At 37.5% G+C, this 15,498-nt stretch overlaps 1 protein-coding gene and 1 pseudogene across 1 annotated transcript; both read left to right on the top strand.

The window, feature by feature from the left end:
* The first annotated feature begins 2,178 nt into the window (after nt 1-2,178).
* LOC139187222 (olfactory receptor 52A5-like) lies at nt 2,179-3,135 on the top strand. Its single transcript, XM_070803238.1, has one exon. It carries the CDS (start codon nt 2,179-2,181, stop codon nt 3,133-3,135), a length of 957 nt encoding a protein of 318 aa, XP_070659339.1.
* Nucleotides 3,136-10,904: 7,769 nt separating this feature from the next.
* On the top strand, nt 10,905-13,170 carry LOC109569482 (olfactory receptor 52A1-like; annotated as a pseudogene).
* Nucleotides 13,171-15,498: the final 2,328 nt, after the last annotated feature.

Here is a 15,498-nt window from a genome sequence, read left to right as displayed (position 1 = left end):
ACAGCAGATGAATAAATTAAAAAAAAAAGAAAAAGAAAGAAAGCAATAAATGCTCTTGCAATTGACCTGAGATAGGTCATAGACATCATTTTTTGTCTCAGAGATAATCTACCAGGGAGAAAACTTGAAAGATAACAGAAAGGACAAGAACGTGAGATTTTTCTTGTTCCAAATCTGTTGTTTTAGGACTTCTCCTTGTCTTTATGTTTTATATGTTGTCTTAATAGTTCCAAAAATGAGCTGTACAATTAATCAAAGGAAATATTTACAATTAGCAAATTCAGATTTTACTTTTACTGGGGTTAAAGACACACACATATGAACATATATTATATGCTATTCAGGAAGAAATATTAGGGAATTGGTGAGAAGATGTGCTGGAGAAGGGATAGGCTACTCACTCCAGTATTCTTGGGCTTTCCTTGTGGCTCAGCTGGTAAATAATCCTAATGCAATGATGGAGACCTGGGTTTGATCCCTGGGTTGGGAAGATCCCCTGGAGAAGGGAACGGCTATCTACTCCAGTATTCTGGAGTGGAAAATTCCATGGACTGTATGGTCCATGAGATCACAAAGAGTCGGACACGACTGACCAACTTTCATCAGCAGGCAAGAAAAACCCTGAAGACTTTGGAAAATGATAAGACAAAGCCACTCATAGGAGGCCCTGGAAGCATACAGTGTTATGGGTGAAGTAATCACTGAAGGGCAGAGACTAAGAGATGATTCTGCTCCTATGAAAAACAGCTATATAAAATAAAAAAGTTTACCTTGATAGAAATTGTAGTTTCAGTGGCTATAAGATGCCCAAGGCTTTAAGTAAAGCAAACATTAAATTTCATAGAAAGTTGTATGTTACTGCAAATAGTTAAGAAAAACTAAATATTCAGGCTTAATGTTTATTGATAATGAAAGGGAAGCATAGGAGGTATAGGTTGGTATTTGAAATTGAATACAAGTGATGTGCACACAACAGGGCATAGTGAGAAAAGATCTAAAAGGGACATCTTCAAGCTAAGGGTAAAGAGTAACTTGAAGGATGATGGAGAGGACAAGAACATGAGATTTTCCAAGCTGTCCTTCAAGCTAAGGATAAAGGGTAACACCAATTATCTAAAAAGAAATTATATAAATGAATTTATGTACAAAACAGAAACAGACTCATAGACTTTGAGAATGAGATTAGGGTTGCTGGGGAAAAGAAAGAGGGAAGGGAGTTAGGGAGTCTGGGAACAATGTGTACAGACTATTATTTTATAATTGATAACCAACAAGGACCTACTGTATAGCACATGGAACCCTGTTCAATGTTTTGTGGATGGAATTCTGTTCAATGTTATGTGGCAGCCTGGATGGGAGGGAGTTTGGGGGAGAACGGATACATATATATGTATGGCTGAGTCCCTTCACTGTTCACCTGAGACTATCACAACATTGTTTGTTAATTGGCTATATCCCAATACAAAATAAAAAATTTTTTAAAAATCAAAAATAAAATAAAAGTAATGGATTTATCTTATCAGAGTTTAAGAAACGGAAGGTAAAGATGTAGAGCTTGTCTTTAGGAAAATACTGAAAATTTGAAAAATTAGATTTAAAGCAGTCTGAGAGTCTATTGCAGAGGGATCCAATCATGAAGAGACTAACCTAGAAAAAAAAAAGTGAGTTTCAAAATGAAAAAAAATTCTCATTAAACTTGTTTTCTGATTATAATCAAGCAGAATGATTTACCACTGGTATAGATCCTTCATGTCTAATCTAGGTACAGTTTAGTTTTTGAAATTCTTTACTTTGAATTAAATGAATTATTCCCTCAATTTGAATTGGCGGGTCATAAAGACAGCACTGAGGGTGATTAGCAAACACAAACTAAAGGGAATTTATTTGTTCCAATAGTCAAGGACTAGAAAGAAGTTATCCAGTCCACTTAATTTTTCTCATTGAAAATGATAAAGACATGCAAAAACATAGAATCTCATAATTGACCATTGAAAGACATTGGGAAAAGAGATGGAAAATTAGAGAGGAGCCATTGGGACCGATAAAATGGTATCCTCCTAATTGAACTAAAGTATGTTTTACTTAAATAATTTAACCTTATTTTTAATTTTTTAGACTTAACAGGGAATAGGCGATGAAACAGCGGTATCCCTACTTGAGTCTACTGACCAAATCGCCATGCTCGGACCCAATGGCTCAGTCTTCATGCCCTCTGTATTAACACTCATCGGGATTCCTGGCCTGGAGTCAGTGCAATGCTGGATCGGGATTCCATTCTGTGTCATGTACCTTATGGCAGTAATTGGGAATACTCTAATTTTGGTGGTAATCAAATATGAAAACAGCCTCCATAGTCCTATGTACATTCTTCTCGCTATGTTGGGGGCCACAGACATTGCACTTAGCACTTGTATTCTCCCCCAAATGTTAGGCATCTTCTGGTTTCATTTGATAGAGATTTCTTTTGAAGCATGTCTTCTACAAATGTGGCTTCTTCACTCATTCCAGGGAATTGAATCAGGTGTCCTGCTGGCGATGGCCCTAGATCGGTATGTGGCCATCTGTAATCCCTTGAGACATGCCAGCATCTTCTCCCAAAAACTCTTGACTCACATTGGGGTTGGGGTGACACTCAGGGCTGCCATACTTGTAGCACCATGCCTGGTACTAATCAAATATCGTCTCAAATTCTACCGAACCACAGTTGTCTCCCACTCTTACTGTGAGCACATGGCCATTGTGAAGCTGGCTATTGAAGATATACGGATCAACAAGATCTATGGTCTATTTGTTGCCTTCACTATCTTAGGATTTGACATAATCTTTATCACCTTGTCCTACATTCAGATCTTTATCACTGTCTTTCAACTGCCCCAGAAGGAGGCAAGATTCAAAGCCTTTAATACATGCATCACTCATATTTGTGTCTTCCTGCAGTTCTACCTCCTTGGCTTCTTCTCTTTCTTCACACATAGGTTTGGTTCTCACATACCACCATACGTTCATATCCTTTTATCTAACCTTTACCTGTTAGTTCCACCTTTTCTCAACCCAATCGTCTATGGAGTGAAGACCAAACAAATCCGTGACCATGTGCTAACAATATTTGTATGCTCCAAACATCTTAATCATTAGTGGATCTTTCTAAAGAAAATTTAGGTTAGTTCAAAGTAGCAACATCAATATGCTAAAAGCTAGGTCTTCTACACATTTCTACATCTGAAAAAATATTTTAAATCTCAGATACTCATAATGGAAGGAGACACTTAATGAATCATCCAATACTTAAGAACTTTGGTTTACTACTCTAAGAAATTCTTATATTGTGATTTCCAATTGTTTCCATTATTGTTTTTGCCCTGTCCTTTACAACCTAGAGCTTTCACTTGAGTAACACTTAGACCTGCACAGATAAGTAACTTGTAGAAAACAGCAGTTGATCCCAGATAACTTCTAAGGATCATGTCAAACATTCATATCTTCAAACTGTTAATCCAACTCTTAGCTGTAATTCTGGCCATGAGTCATTTTCTGATATCTCCTTGTGAATCTATATTTTGAAAATTTTAATGACATCTAGTTTTGTCTACTTTTTTCTGAAATACTGATATAAAAATAATGTAAAATCAATAATACCAATGACAACAACACAAAACCTATAAGATGGAAACCAAATTCTATAAACATGGAATAAGTGGTATAAGAAAGATAGCACAAAAAAGAGTTATAAAAATAAATTAGGTCTATTCACAGATAAAATGTTTTTAGGAAACAAAATTATTATAGGACTTAAATAGAGCACATCCTTCAAAAGACATTTTAATATGTTAACCCAAATTTGAGTTTTACCCAAATTTGAAGGTTTAAGTTGTAGAATTAAAAATAGAGACAAATAAATTCCAATTCTTAAAAATCATCTACCACAAGTTTGTAGAGGACAGTAACTTTGTCTTATTTACACTTGTGTGAACAAGGATAATACCTGAGACTTCTTAAAACTTCAATAAAAATGGCATTGTATAATGAACAATTTAACATTTCCCTATTTTTTATCAATTGTATTCAAGATCAATTAATCTGAAGGCTTTAAGATAACATATAACATTATCTTACAGAAAATCAGCATTATAGAGAGTTTAATCAAATATTATCAATGTAAACGATGATGCCCTGAATGAATTAATATATCATCTTAAATATGAGCTAAAATCATGGGAGAAACTGACTTCCAAAAAAAGACTTCAGATCTTTCTTTACTCTTTGCTATTCCTCTGCTCATGCACCTTCATGTTCTCCCAGGATGCTGCACTGATAGAGATCATGTTTAAATTGTCTTCAATGAATCTTTAACACTGAGGACTCATGGGAGTTTTTAAGAAGAACCAAGTACACAGGGAGGGACATTTCGTTTTCTAATAATGGACTGATGCACAGTTCAAGAAAGAAATAAACCAAGGAAACACTTTATTACAATAAAGCAAACGGAGCACGCTATTAAAGATATGGAGGCAGAAGAAATTTTGGAATGAAGTCTTGTTGAGTAATGGAGAAATAAATTTGACCCATAAATTATTTGGCTTTAAAAAGCTCTGTAAATATAAATCATGAACCAAAATGTGAAAAAAATACAGTGAGAGAAGGACTACAAAACTTGTTAATGGATAACCAGATATATGTAAAAGATATATGACTAAATAAAAACTAAATCTAACTATATACTATCTACAAGAGAGTCAACGGATTTAAGAATTATGAACACATGGAGGCTGAAAGTAAATGCGCAGAAGAAACCTCATGACAATGGCAAACAAAAGGCAGGTATGGGGATGCTTTTATCAGACAAAATAAACTTTTAGCTAAAATTGTCAGCATGAGTTCCCCATAGGTCCAGTGGATAGGACTTAGCACTTTCACTGCCTTGGGCCAGGGATTTGGTCCCTGGTCAGGGAACTAAGCACTTCCCAGGTGGCTCAGTGGTAAAGAATCCCCAGCCAATGCAGGAGACACAGGAGATGTGGGTTTGATCCCTGGGTTGGGAAGATCCCTAGAGGAGGAAATGGCAACCCGGCTCCAGTATTCTTGCTTGGAAAACTCCAAGGACAGAGGAGCTTATAATCTAAAGTCCATGGGGTTAGTCTCTGGGCTATATTCCATGGGGTAGCAAAGAGTCAGACAAGACTGAGCAACTAAGCATGCATGCTGAGAATTAAGATCTTGTAAGCTGCAAAGCACGGCAAAAAAAAAAAAAAAAAAAAGTCACTTAAAAGCAAAGACATCACATAATATTAAAACGGAGAATTCCCTATGAAAATACATTATAAATACTAGAGGCCCCAAATATGTGAAGCAAGCATCAATATAACTAAAGGGAGATATCCACAGCCACACAAAAATAGTAGGAGAGTTCAATATGCCACTTTCAATAGTGAATGGAACATAAAATTCATGTCAGAATTGCCTCATTAAAAGGAAGGGTCACATAGAAGGAATTCTATTTAAATAGAATTCATTAGTATAGGATATGTTTGCATTTAAATAGACTTTATACTTATTTGTCAATGAGAACAACAGAAAAGAAATTCAGCCTATGGTGCTCTGGGAGGGATGGGGTGAAGAGGGAGGTGGGAAGGGGCTTCCGGACAGTGGGACACATGTATATACCCATGGCTGATTCATGTTGATGTATTAATAAAAAAACACCATATTGTAAAGTAATTAGCCTCCAATTAAAATAAATGAATTAATTAAAAAAACCCCTCAGCCTATTAAAATTAAATCTCTGTACTTAGCCTGTGTGTGGTGTGGAGGTGGAGAATGGTAAGGAATTATCTGAAAGTTGTAGCAATGATTTCAGGGATATTGCATTTGGTCCCATCACTTCATGGGAAATAGATGGGGAAACAGTGGAAACAGTGTCAAACTTTATATGTTTGGACCCCAAATCACTGCAGATGGTGACTGCTGCCATGAAATTAAAAGACGCTCACTCCTTGGAAGGAAAGTTATGACCAACCTAGATAGCATATTCAAAAGCAGAGACATTACTTTGCCAACAAAGGTCCATCTAGTCAAGGCTATGGTTTTTCAGTGGTCATGTATGGATGTGAGAGTTGGACTGTGAAGAAAGCTGAACGCCAAAGAATTGATGTTTTTGAACTGTGGTGTTGGAGAAGACTCTTGAGAGTCCCTTGGACTGCAAGGAGATCCAACCAGTCCATTCTCAAGGAGATCAATTCTCTGTGTTCTTTGGAAGGACTGATGCTAAAGCTGAAATTCCAATATTTTGGCCACCTCATACGAAGAGTTGATTCATTGGAAAAGACTGTGATGCTGGGAGGGATTGGGGGCAGGAGGAGAAGGGGACGACAGAGGATGAGATGGCTGGATGGCATTACCGACTCGATGGACACGAGTCTGGGTGCACTCCAGAAGTTGGTGATGGACAGGGAGGCCTGGCGTGCTGCAATTCATGGGGTCGCAAAGAGTTGGACACAAATGAGTGACAGAACTGAACTGAGGTGCAGATAACCCAAGTAGGCATGATTAAAAACCCTGTGTCATTAGCTAGTGGGTAATAAACGCCTTGCTTTGTGTTTATAACTCCTCCTTCACAATTCCATTAGAAAACATTAAAATCAGTAGCTAGCAGCTTTTTGTTTCAATTCAAGCTGAATAAATTGATGCTATATGCCAGAGTAACACAGATCTTGTGAGTTTTACTGGAGAATAAATGCAAAAACATTATCTCAGACAGACCTACAAAAAATGAGGGATTTCTGTATTTCACATAAAAAAGAAAAGCATAAAAGGTTATCTCAGAGATGGGCACCCATGGCAGATGGCCCAACACCACATAATTAAAGTTCCTGATGTTGACTAGGTGCAGTTACAAAGGTACAGGTAAAAGGAAGAGGTATTTCAGGACACATTCTGCAAAGGATAAGACAAGCTGAGGAGTTCCAAGCCATGGGTGATAGTGATATGAAAATGACAGTACTCTTCATGTATCTAGTTAGAGCAGAACCAGTTCCCAGCAGTTGGTGAGTAAGTCTCTTTCTGATTAGATCAGATCAGTCGCTCAGTCGTGTCCAACTCTTTGCGACCCCATGAATCACAGCACACCAGGCCTCCATGTCCATCACCAACTTCTGGAGTGCACCCAGAATCACGTCCATCAAGTCAGTGATGCCATCCAGCCATCTCATCCTCTGTTGTCTTCTTCTCCTCCTGCCCCCAATCCCTCCCAGCATCACAGTCTTTTCCAATGAGTCAACTCTTCACATGAGGTGGTCAAAGTATTGGAGTTTCAGCTTTAACATCATTCCTTCCAAATAAAACCCAGGGCTGATCTCCTTGAGAATGGACTGGTTGAATCTCCTTGCAGTCCAAGGGACTCTCAAGAATCTTCTCCAACACCACAGTTCAAAAGCATCAATTCTTCTGTGCTCAGCCTTCTTCACAGTCCAACTCTCACACCCATACATGACCACAGGAAAAACCATAGCCTTGACTAGACGAATCTTTGTTGGCAAACTAATGTCTCTGCTTTTGAATACACTATCTAGGTTGGTCATAACTTTCCCTCCAAGGAGTAAGCGTCTTTTAATTTCATGGCAGCAGTCACCATCTGCAGTGATTTTGGAGCCCAGAAAAATAAAGTCTGACACTGTTTCCAATGTTTCCCCATCTATTTCACATGAAGTGATGGGACTGGATGCCATGATCTTCGTTTTCTGAATGTTGAGCTTTAAGCCAACTTTTTCACTCTCCACTTTCACTTTCATCAAGAGGCTTTTTAGTTCCTCTTCACTTTCTGCCATAAGGGTGGTGTCATCTGCATATCTAAGGTGATTGATATTTCTCCCAGCAATCTTGATTCCAGCTTGTGTTTCTTCCAGCCCAGTGTTTCTCATGATGTAGTCTGCATATAAGTTAAATAAATAGGGTGACTATATGCAGCCTTGACGAACTCCTTTTCCTATTTGGAACCAGTCTGTTGTTCCATGTCCAGTTCTAACTGTTGCTTCCTGACCTGAATACAAATTTCTCAAGAGGCAGATCAGGTGGTCTGGGATTCCCATCTCTTTCAGAATTTTCCACAGTTGATTGTGATCCACACAGTCAAAGGCTTTGGCATAGTCAATAAAGCAGAAATACATGCTTTTCTGGAACTCTCTTGCTTTTTCCATGATCCAGCAGCTGTTGGCAATTTGATCTCTGGTTCCTCTGCCTTTTCTAAAACCAGCTTGAACATCTTGAAGTTCACGGTTCACATATTGCTGAAGCCTGGCTTGGAGAATTTTGAGCATTACTTTACTAGCGTGTGAGGTGAGTGCAATTGTGTGGTAGTTTGAGCATTCTTTGGCATTGCCTTTCTTTGGGATTGGAATGAAAACTGACCTTTTCCAGTCCTGTGGCCACTGCTGAGTTTTCCAAATTTGCTGGCATATTGAGTGCAGCACTTTCACAGCATCATCTTTCAGGATTTGGAATAGCTCAACTGGAATTCCATCACCTCCACTAGCTTTGTTCATAGTGATGCTTTCTAAGGCCCACTTTACTTCACATTCCAGGATGTCTGGCTCGAGGTCAGTGATCACACCATCGTGATTATCTGGGTTGTGAAGATCTTTTTTGTACAGTTCTTCTGTGTATTCTTGCCATCTCTTCTTAATATCTTCTGCTTCTGTTAAGTCCATACCATTTCTGTCCTTTATCGAGCCCATCTTTGAATGAAATATTCCGTTGGTATCTCTGATTTTCTTGAAGAGATCCCTAGTCTTTCCCATTCTGTTGTTTTCCTCTATTTCTTTGCATTGATCACTGAGGAAGGCTTTCTTATCTCTTCTTGCTATTCTTTGGAACTCTGCATTCAGATGTTTATATCTTTCCTTTTCTCCTTTGCTTTTCACTTCTCTTCTTTTCACAGCTATTTGTAAGGCCTCCTCAGACAGCCATTTTGCTTTTTTGCATTTCTTTTCCATGGGGATGGTCTTGATCCCTGTCTCCTGTACAATGTCACGAACCTCATTCCATAGTTCATCAGGCATTCTATCTATCAGATCTAGTCCCTTAAATCTATTTCTCACTTCCACTGTATAATCATAAGGGATTTGATTTAGGTCATACCTGAATGGTCTAGTGGTTTTCCCTACTCTCTTCAATTTAAGTCTGAATTTGTCAATAAGGAGTTCATGGTCTGAGCCACAGTCAAATTTATCTTCATAGTTTTTCATTACCATTTTTTCAATAATAATCAACCCATCCCATCATCCTTGTATTCACTTACATACTTCCCACCTGCTATTCCTTTCTCTGTACTTGTCAGATCATGTTCAAATCCTACATTAAAATTACCTCTTCATTCTTTTACTTGCATTTTAGCAGCACAAACCACAGCTGCTTCCTGCATTACTGCACGATTTATTGACTATTCATTGTAGGATTTGCTTCTCATGAGATTACTGACATAAAGCAACTTTATTGGAGAGTCTATGAAAGAAAGAAATAAGCTAACTTTATTTTCTCAGAATTATAAACATTTCTCCAATGTATTGAGGATTATTTGATTGAAATTATATAACATTTAACAAGTAATGCTTTTGATCAGAAAAAAAATATTAATACAATTCATGACCCAGGTTTTCATAAAAAGTTTTTCTCAGTGAATTGAGAAGTGATCAAAAATTCCTCAATTTCTCAGTAGTCTCTGCTCAATTATCTCTAATGTCCCAATGTCAATCCTCAGTTTTCTGTTTCTATTCTATGTTTAACTCCTTTTAAGGAACATATCCTTACATTTCTTCATTTTCTATTAATTCTTTATGTGTGGGTTCAAAGCATGACACAAGTATTCCAGATTATCTATTTCATTAAGAACTGATAAGCCTAAATTATCCAGATCTTATAGTATTGGTAACTTTGAACTGTTTAAACCCACAAAACAAGGCTCTATTTCAGTCAAGTTACATATTTATGCATGTTCCTATATCCTTGAGTATTTAAGAATGAGTCTTAAAGAATGAGTCTTCTTACTGCTATACATGACTCATGATGCTCCTCTTGCTTCCTTGGAGATTTCTCCATCTAGGTATATGTAATATACATTACAGTTATTAAAGACTTTTTTAATCTAATGTAAGGGTAAAAACGTTATGGATTTAAACTATTAGAATTATAGGCAAAAATATAGATTTACTAGAAATGTAAACTGTAGCAATGAACTTTAGCCCAAATTCACTAAATCTTTATGGATTTCAATAACCTTTTCTTAAACTCTTCATTCACATTCTCCTGAAGAATATTCTGTCTTAATAGGGACAGATAGTATAGTTTGAGGTATGTATGTATATATATATAAAACTTTGGGTCAAAAGTATTTATATCTCTATTCTCTTTCATAGGAAACTTTTCACTCTCATATATTGGTCAGAGTCTGAGTATTTGCTGGTCCAAACCAATTCTTTCTGATTTAGAGACAACTGACAAAAAACAGTAGCAAAGCAATTAAGTAGAATGTGGAGAAATTCATCAAACTTTGATTAAAATAAAATTTTCAAGAAAAATTATTAACTCTATTTTTTGGTCCAAAGGTATGAAATTAAAACAGTCAAGTCAGAAGTTTATTTTCTACCTTAGTTGTTTTGCTGGTTTTAAAATATTGTATAAAAGATTTTACTGTGCACAAGAACTGTGGATTTCTACTTATGGGATATCTTTCTTAAAAAGAGTGATGTATATCTTTGGATCTTTCTTTCATACTTTAGATATGTAAATTAGATGGATGATATGATCTCAGATTTATATAAAATCAGAAAGACTCTATATGTTGACTTTGGGTGAAAAGAAAAGGAAGTAGCTTTAACTGAAAAACATTTATTTGCATCAGAAGACCCAAGGACACTATGTCCATTTCCAACATCACAGTCTTCATGTCTTCTGTGTTGACCCTAATAGGGATCCCAGGCCTAGAGTCTGTGCAGTGCTGGATTGGGACTCCATTCTCTGTCACGTATCTCATTCCTAAGATTAGAAATTTCCCGCTGTTTATCATTATCAAATCAGAACACAGTTTCCATGAGGCCATGAACATTTTCCTAGGCATGCTAGGAGTCACAGATATTGCCCTTCATACCAGCATTGTGCCCAAGATGCTTGGAATCTTCTGGTTTCATGTAACAGGTTTATTTTGATTCCTGATTGCCTCAAAAGTGGCTTATTCACACATTACAGTGCATAGAGGTGGCATTCTGCTTGCCATAGCCCTGGACCACTAAGTCACCATTCACTGAGACATATTGCCATCTTCACCCACCCTTTAGTTACACCAAATCAAGGCTGTGGTACCACTCAGGGCTACCATTCCTGTGTCAGCATGTGTGCTAAGTCGCTTTCAGTTATGTCCATCTCTGAGACCATATGGACTGTTGCCTGCTGGGCTCCTCTGTCTATGGGATTATCCAGGCAAGAGTACTGAAGTGGGTTGCCATTTCCTCCTCCAGGGGATCTTCCCAACCAAGGGACTGAACCTGCTTCTCTTATATCCCCTACATTGGCAAGCAGGTTCTTTACCACTAGCGCCACCTGAAATAATCTGGTGCCTAATATTGATAAAGTTCTAGTTATAATTTTATCATACAAGAGTCATTTCCCACCCCTAATGTGAGCATATGGCCATTGTGAAACTGCTTGCAGGAAATTTCTGGGTCAACAGAATCTATGGTTTTCTTGTGGCTTTCACTGTTGCAAGAGAGTTCCAGAAAAACATGTATTTCTGCTTTATTGACCATGCCAAAGCCTTTGACTGTGTGGGTCACAATAAACTGTGGAAAATTCTGAAAGAGATAGGAATACCAGACCACCTGACCTGCCTCTTGAGAAACCTGTATGCAGGTCAGGAAGCAACAATTAGAACTGGACATGGAACAACAGACTGGTTCCAAATAGGAAAAAGGAGTACTTCAAGGCTGTATATTGTCACCCTGCTTATTTAACTTATATGCATAGTACCTCATGAGAAATGCTAGGCTGGAGGAAGCACAAGCTGGAATCGAGATTGCTGGGAGAAATATCAAAAACCTCAGATATGCAGATGACATCACTCTTATGCCAGAAAGTGAAGAAGAACTAAAGAGCCTCTTGATGAAAGTGAAAGAGGAGAGTGAAAAAGTTGGCTTAAAGCTCAACATTCAGAAAACTAAGATCATGGCATCCAGTCCCATCACTTTATGGCAAATAGATGGGGAAACAGTGGAAACAGTGTCAAACTTTATTTTTCTGGGCTCCAAAATCACTGCAGATGGTGACTGCAGCCATAAAATCAAGACACTTAACTCCTTGGAAGGAAAGTTATGAGCAACCTAGATAGCATATTCAAAAGTAGAGACATTACTTTGCCAACAAAGGTCCGTCTAGTCAAGGCTATGGTTTTTCCAGTGGTCATGTATGGATGTGAGAGTTGGACTCTAAAGAAAGCTGAGCACCAAAGATTAATGCTTTTGCACTGTCCTGTTGGATAAGACTCTTGAGAGCCCTTGGATAGCAATGAGATCCAACCAATCCATCCTAAAGGAAATCAGTCCTGAATGTTTATTGGAAGGACTGATGTTGAAGCTGAAACTCCAATACTGTGGCCACCTAATGCGAAGAGCTGACTCATTTGAAAAGACCCTGATGTTGGGAAAGATTAAAGGCGGAAGGAGAAGGGGATGACAGAGGATGAGATGGTTGGATGGCATCACTGACTCAATGGACATGAGTTTGGGTAAACGCTGGGAGCTAGTGATGGACAGGGGAGCCTGGCATGCTGCAGTTCATGGGATTGCAAAGAGTCGGACATGACTGAGTGAATGAACTTCACTGTGCAGGGTTTGGCCTTACATTTATTACATTGTCCTGTGTATATTTATCACAGCTTTTTCTTTTGATCCAGAAGGAGGCAAAGTTGAAAGCTTTCAATACCTGCATCGCTCATATTGGTGTCTTCCTCCAACTCTACCTCCCTGCCTTCTTCTCCTACTTTGACATAGGTTTGGTTCTCACATCTCACCTTACATCCACATCCTCATTTCTAGCATTTACTTGGTCTTCCCTCCATTTCTCAATCTACTTGTCTATGGTGCAGAGACTAAGCACATTCTTATGCATATGGAAAAACTATTCTGTTCATAAAATTTGTTATGAATAATGCAACCAAGCTTTTCTCTTTGTGCATGGTAACAAAATTTCAAAACAAAATAAAACTACAAAAATTCATCTTACTGAAATTTTTTAGTTTTCTATTTTATTTTTATTGTTTTTAATTTGCTGTCATAAGTCAGTTTTCATAATCTGGCATGACAGCTATGTGACATAGATTCATATACTGTATCTGGGTAAATAAATTAAGAAACATAAAACAGTAAATAGTGAACATAGGTCCTTTCCTTTTCTTGCAGAAATGGTGATGTAATGACCAATTCAGGAAGGAGCTTCTTGGTGAAAATAATGTTATAAACCTCAGTTGGGTTGTTACACATTTATGTATCCTTTGCAAAAAATCTCATAAGCTGTACAAAGTATAATTTCTGTACTTATATTAGACTTTAATATAAAGTTTAAAATATAAAGTAAGTGAATCCTCAAAAATGAAACAAAACAAAGGACAAAGGCAATAATCTGAGGAATTGCTATAGATTGAAGAAGTCTAAGGAGACATGAATATAAAATGCATTATATAATCCTGAATTGAATTTTGGGCAAGAAAAATATACATATAGGTCTTTGGATTATTTTTAACCTTGGATATGGACTAATACTTAGGCTATAATATTACTTCAGGGCTACATGTCCTAATACTGTTTATAATACAATTAGGCTGTAGACTACCTTTTCCTAGGGAAGCATACTTAAATATTTAGGAGCAAAAGAACATTATGTCTCAAATTTACTCATCAGTTCAGTTCAATTCAGTCACTCAGTCATGTCCGACTCTTTGGGACCCCATGAATTGCAGCACGCCAGGCCTCCCTGCCCATCACCAACTCCCAGAGTTCACTCAAACTCATGTCCATCGAGTTGGTGATGCCATCCAGCCATCTCATCCTCTGTCGTCCCCTTTTCCTCCTGCTCCCAATCCTCCCAGCATCAGAGTCTTTTTCAATGAGTCAACTCTTAGCATGAGGTGGCCAAAGTACTGGAGTTTCAGCTTTAGCATCATTCCTTCCAAAGTAATCCCAGGGCTGATCTCCTTGAGAATGGACTGGTTGGATCTCCTTGCAGTCCAAGGGACCACAGTTCAAAAGCATCAATTCTTTGGCACTCAGCCTTCTTCACAGTCCAACTCTCACATCCATACATGAGCACTGGAAAAACCATAGCCTTGAGTAGACGGACCTTTGTTGGCAAAGTAATGTCTCTGCTTTGGAATATGCTATCTAGGTTGGTCATAACTTTCCTTTCTCATGAACACCTCATAAAAATTATCTAACTATCATATATCTATCCATATATCTATCGAATTGTTCAGTGGTAAAGCAAAATTGAGCAAAATGTAAAAAAATATATAAATCTAGTAAATTGTATAAGGAAGCTTCCTACAATACTCTTGACAAATTCTGTACATCAATGTAAGATGTGTTTGTATCAAGCATTGTTCTTTGAATATCTCAATTTAGAAATGGCTGCCATTATTCACTCTGGAGAAGGCAGTGGCACCCCACTCCAGTACTCTTGCCTGGAAAATCCCTTGGATGGAGGAGCCTAGTAGGCTGCCGTCCATGGGGTCTCTAAGAGTCAGTCACGACTGAGCGACTTCACTTTCACTTTTCACTTTCATGCATTGGAGAAGGAAATGGCAACCCACTCTATGGGGTCACACAGAGTCGGACACGACTGAAGTGACTTAGCAGCCATTATTCACTCAGTCAACCAATCCAGAAGCATCATTTACCTTTGATGTTGGCCACAATTCCACATTGTACACCTAACCAATCATCTGATCTTAGTATTTATCTCTAAAGTATCCTCAAATAATTTATCTTCTCTCCATTAGTCACTATGTATTCATTTTTTTATTCTTACATATGATCTTATGAAAAATAAAATACTAGGTTTTTCATCTTTCATTTGCTGGCAGTTTTCATTTAAACACTGTTATATTTTCAACATAAAGTACTTGATGCATCTGTATCTTATTCCTGATATTTTGTATGCAAACATGTATTTTTTGCCTAGCTGACTTCTGTCCTACATTTAGAATTTAGTTAAATGTTTCCTCTAAGAAACTTAGCCATTTTCCTTATTTTTTTTCTCTATGTCTCCTAATAACGCTCATAGCATGCATCACAGCACCTCTTCATTTTTTCTGTGTGTAACTTCTTTTTTCATATATGTCACATGTGTAATCTATTTGTATACTCCTGACTTACACATACATATTACATTTTAAATATGAATAAATGTATATTGCATGAAGGATTTAGAAAATAAATACACAAAAAATTCTACCAAACTTTTCAT

The sequence above is a fragment of the Bos indicus genome, chromosome 15 (assembly GCF_029378745.1).
Source record: "Bos indicus isolate NIAB-ARS_2022 breed Sahiwal x Tharparkar chromosome 15, NIAB-ARS_B.indTharparkar_mat_pri_1.0, whole genome shotgun sequence".
Classification (NCBI taxonomy): domain Eukaryota; kingdom Metazoa; phylum Chordata; class Mammalia; order Artiodactyla; family Bovidae; genus Bos; species Bos indicus.
Note: the sequence above shows the minus strand (reverse complement) of the source record. Positions and strands in the feature narration are given on the sequence as shown.

Bases quoted from the DNA above. Each gene is read 5' to 3' on its own strand.
- LOC139187222 (XM_070803238.1), top strand. From the start codon at position 2,179: ATGCTCGGACCCAATGGCTCAGTCTTCATGCCCTCTGTATTAACACTC.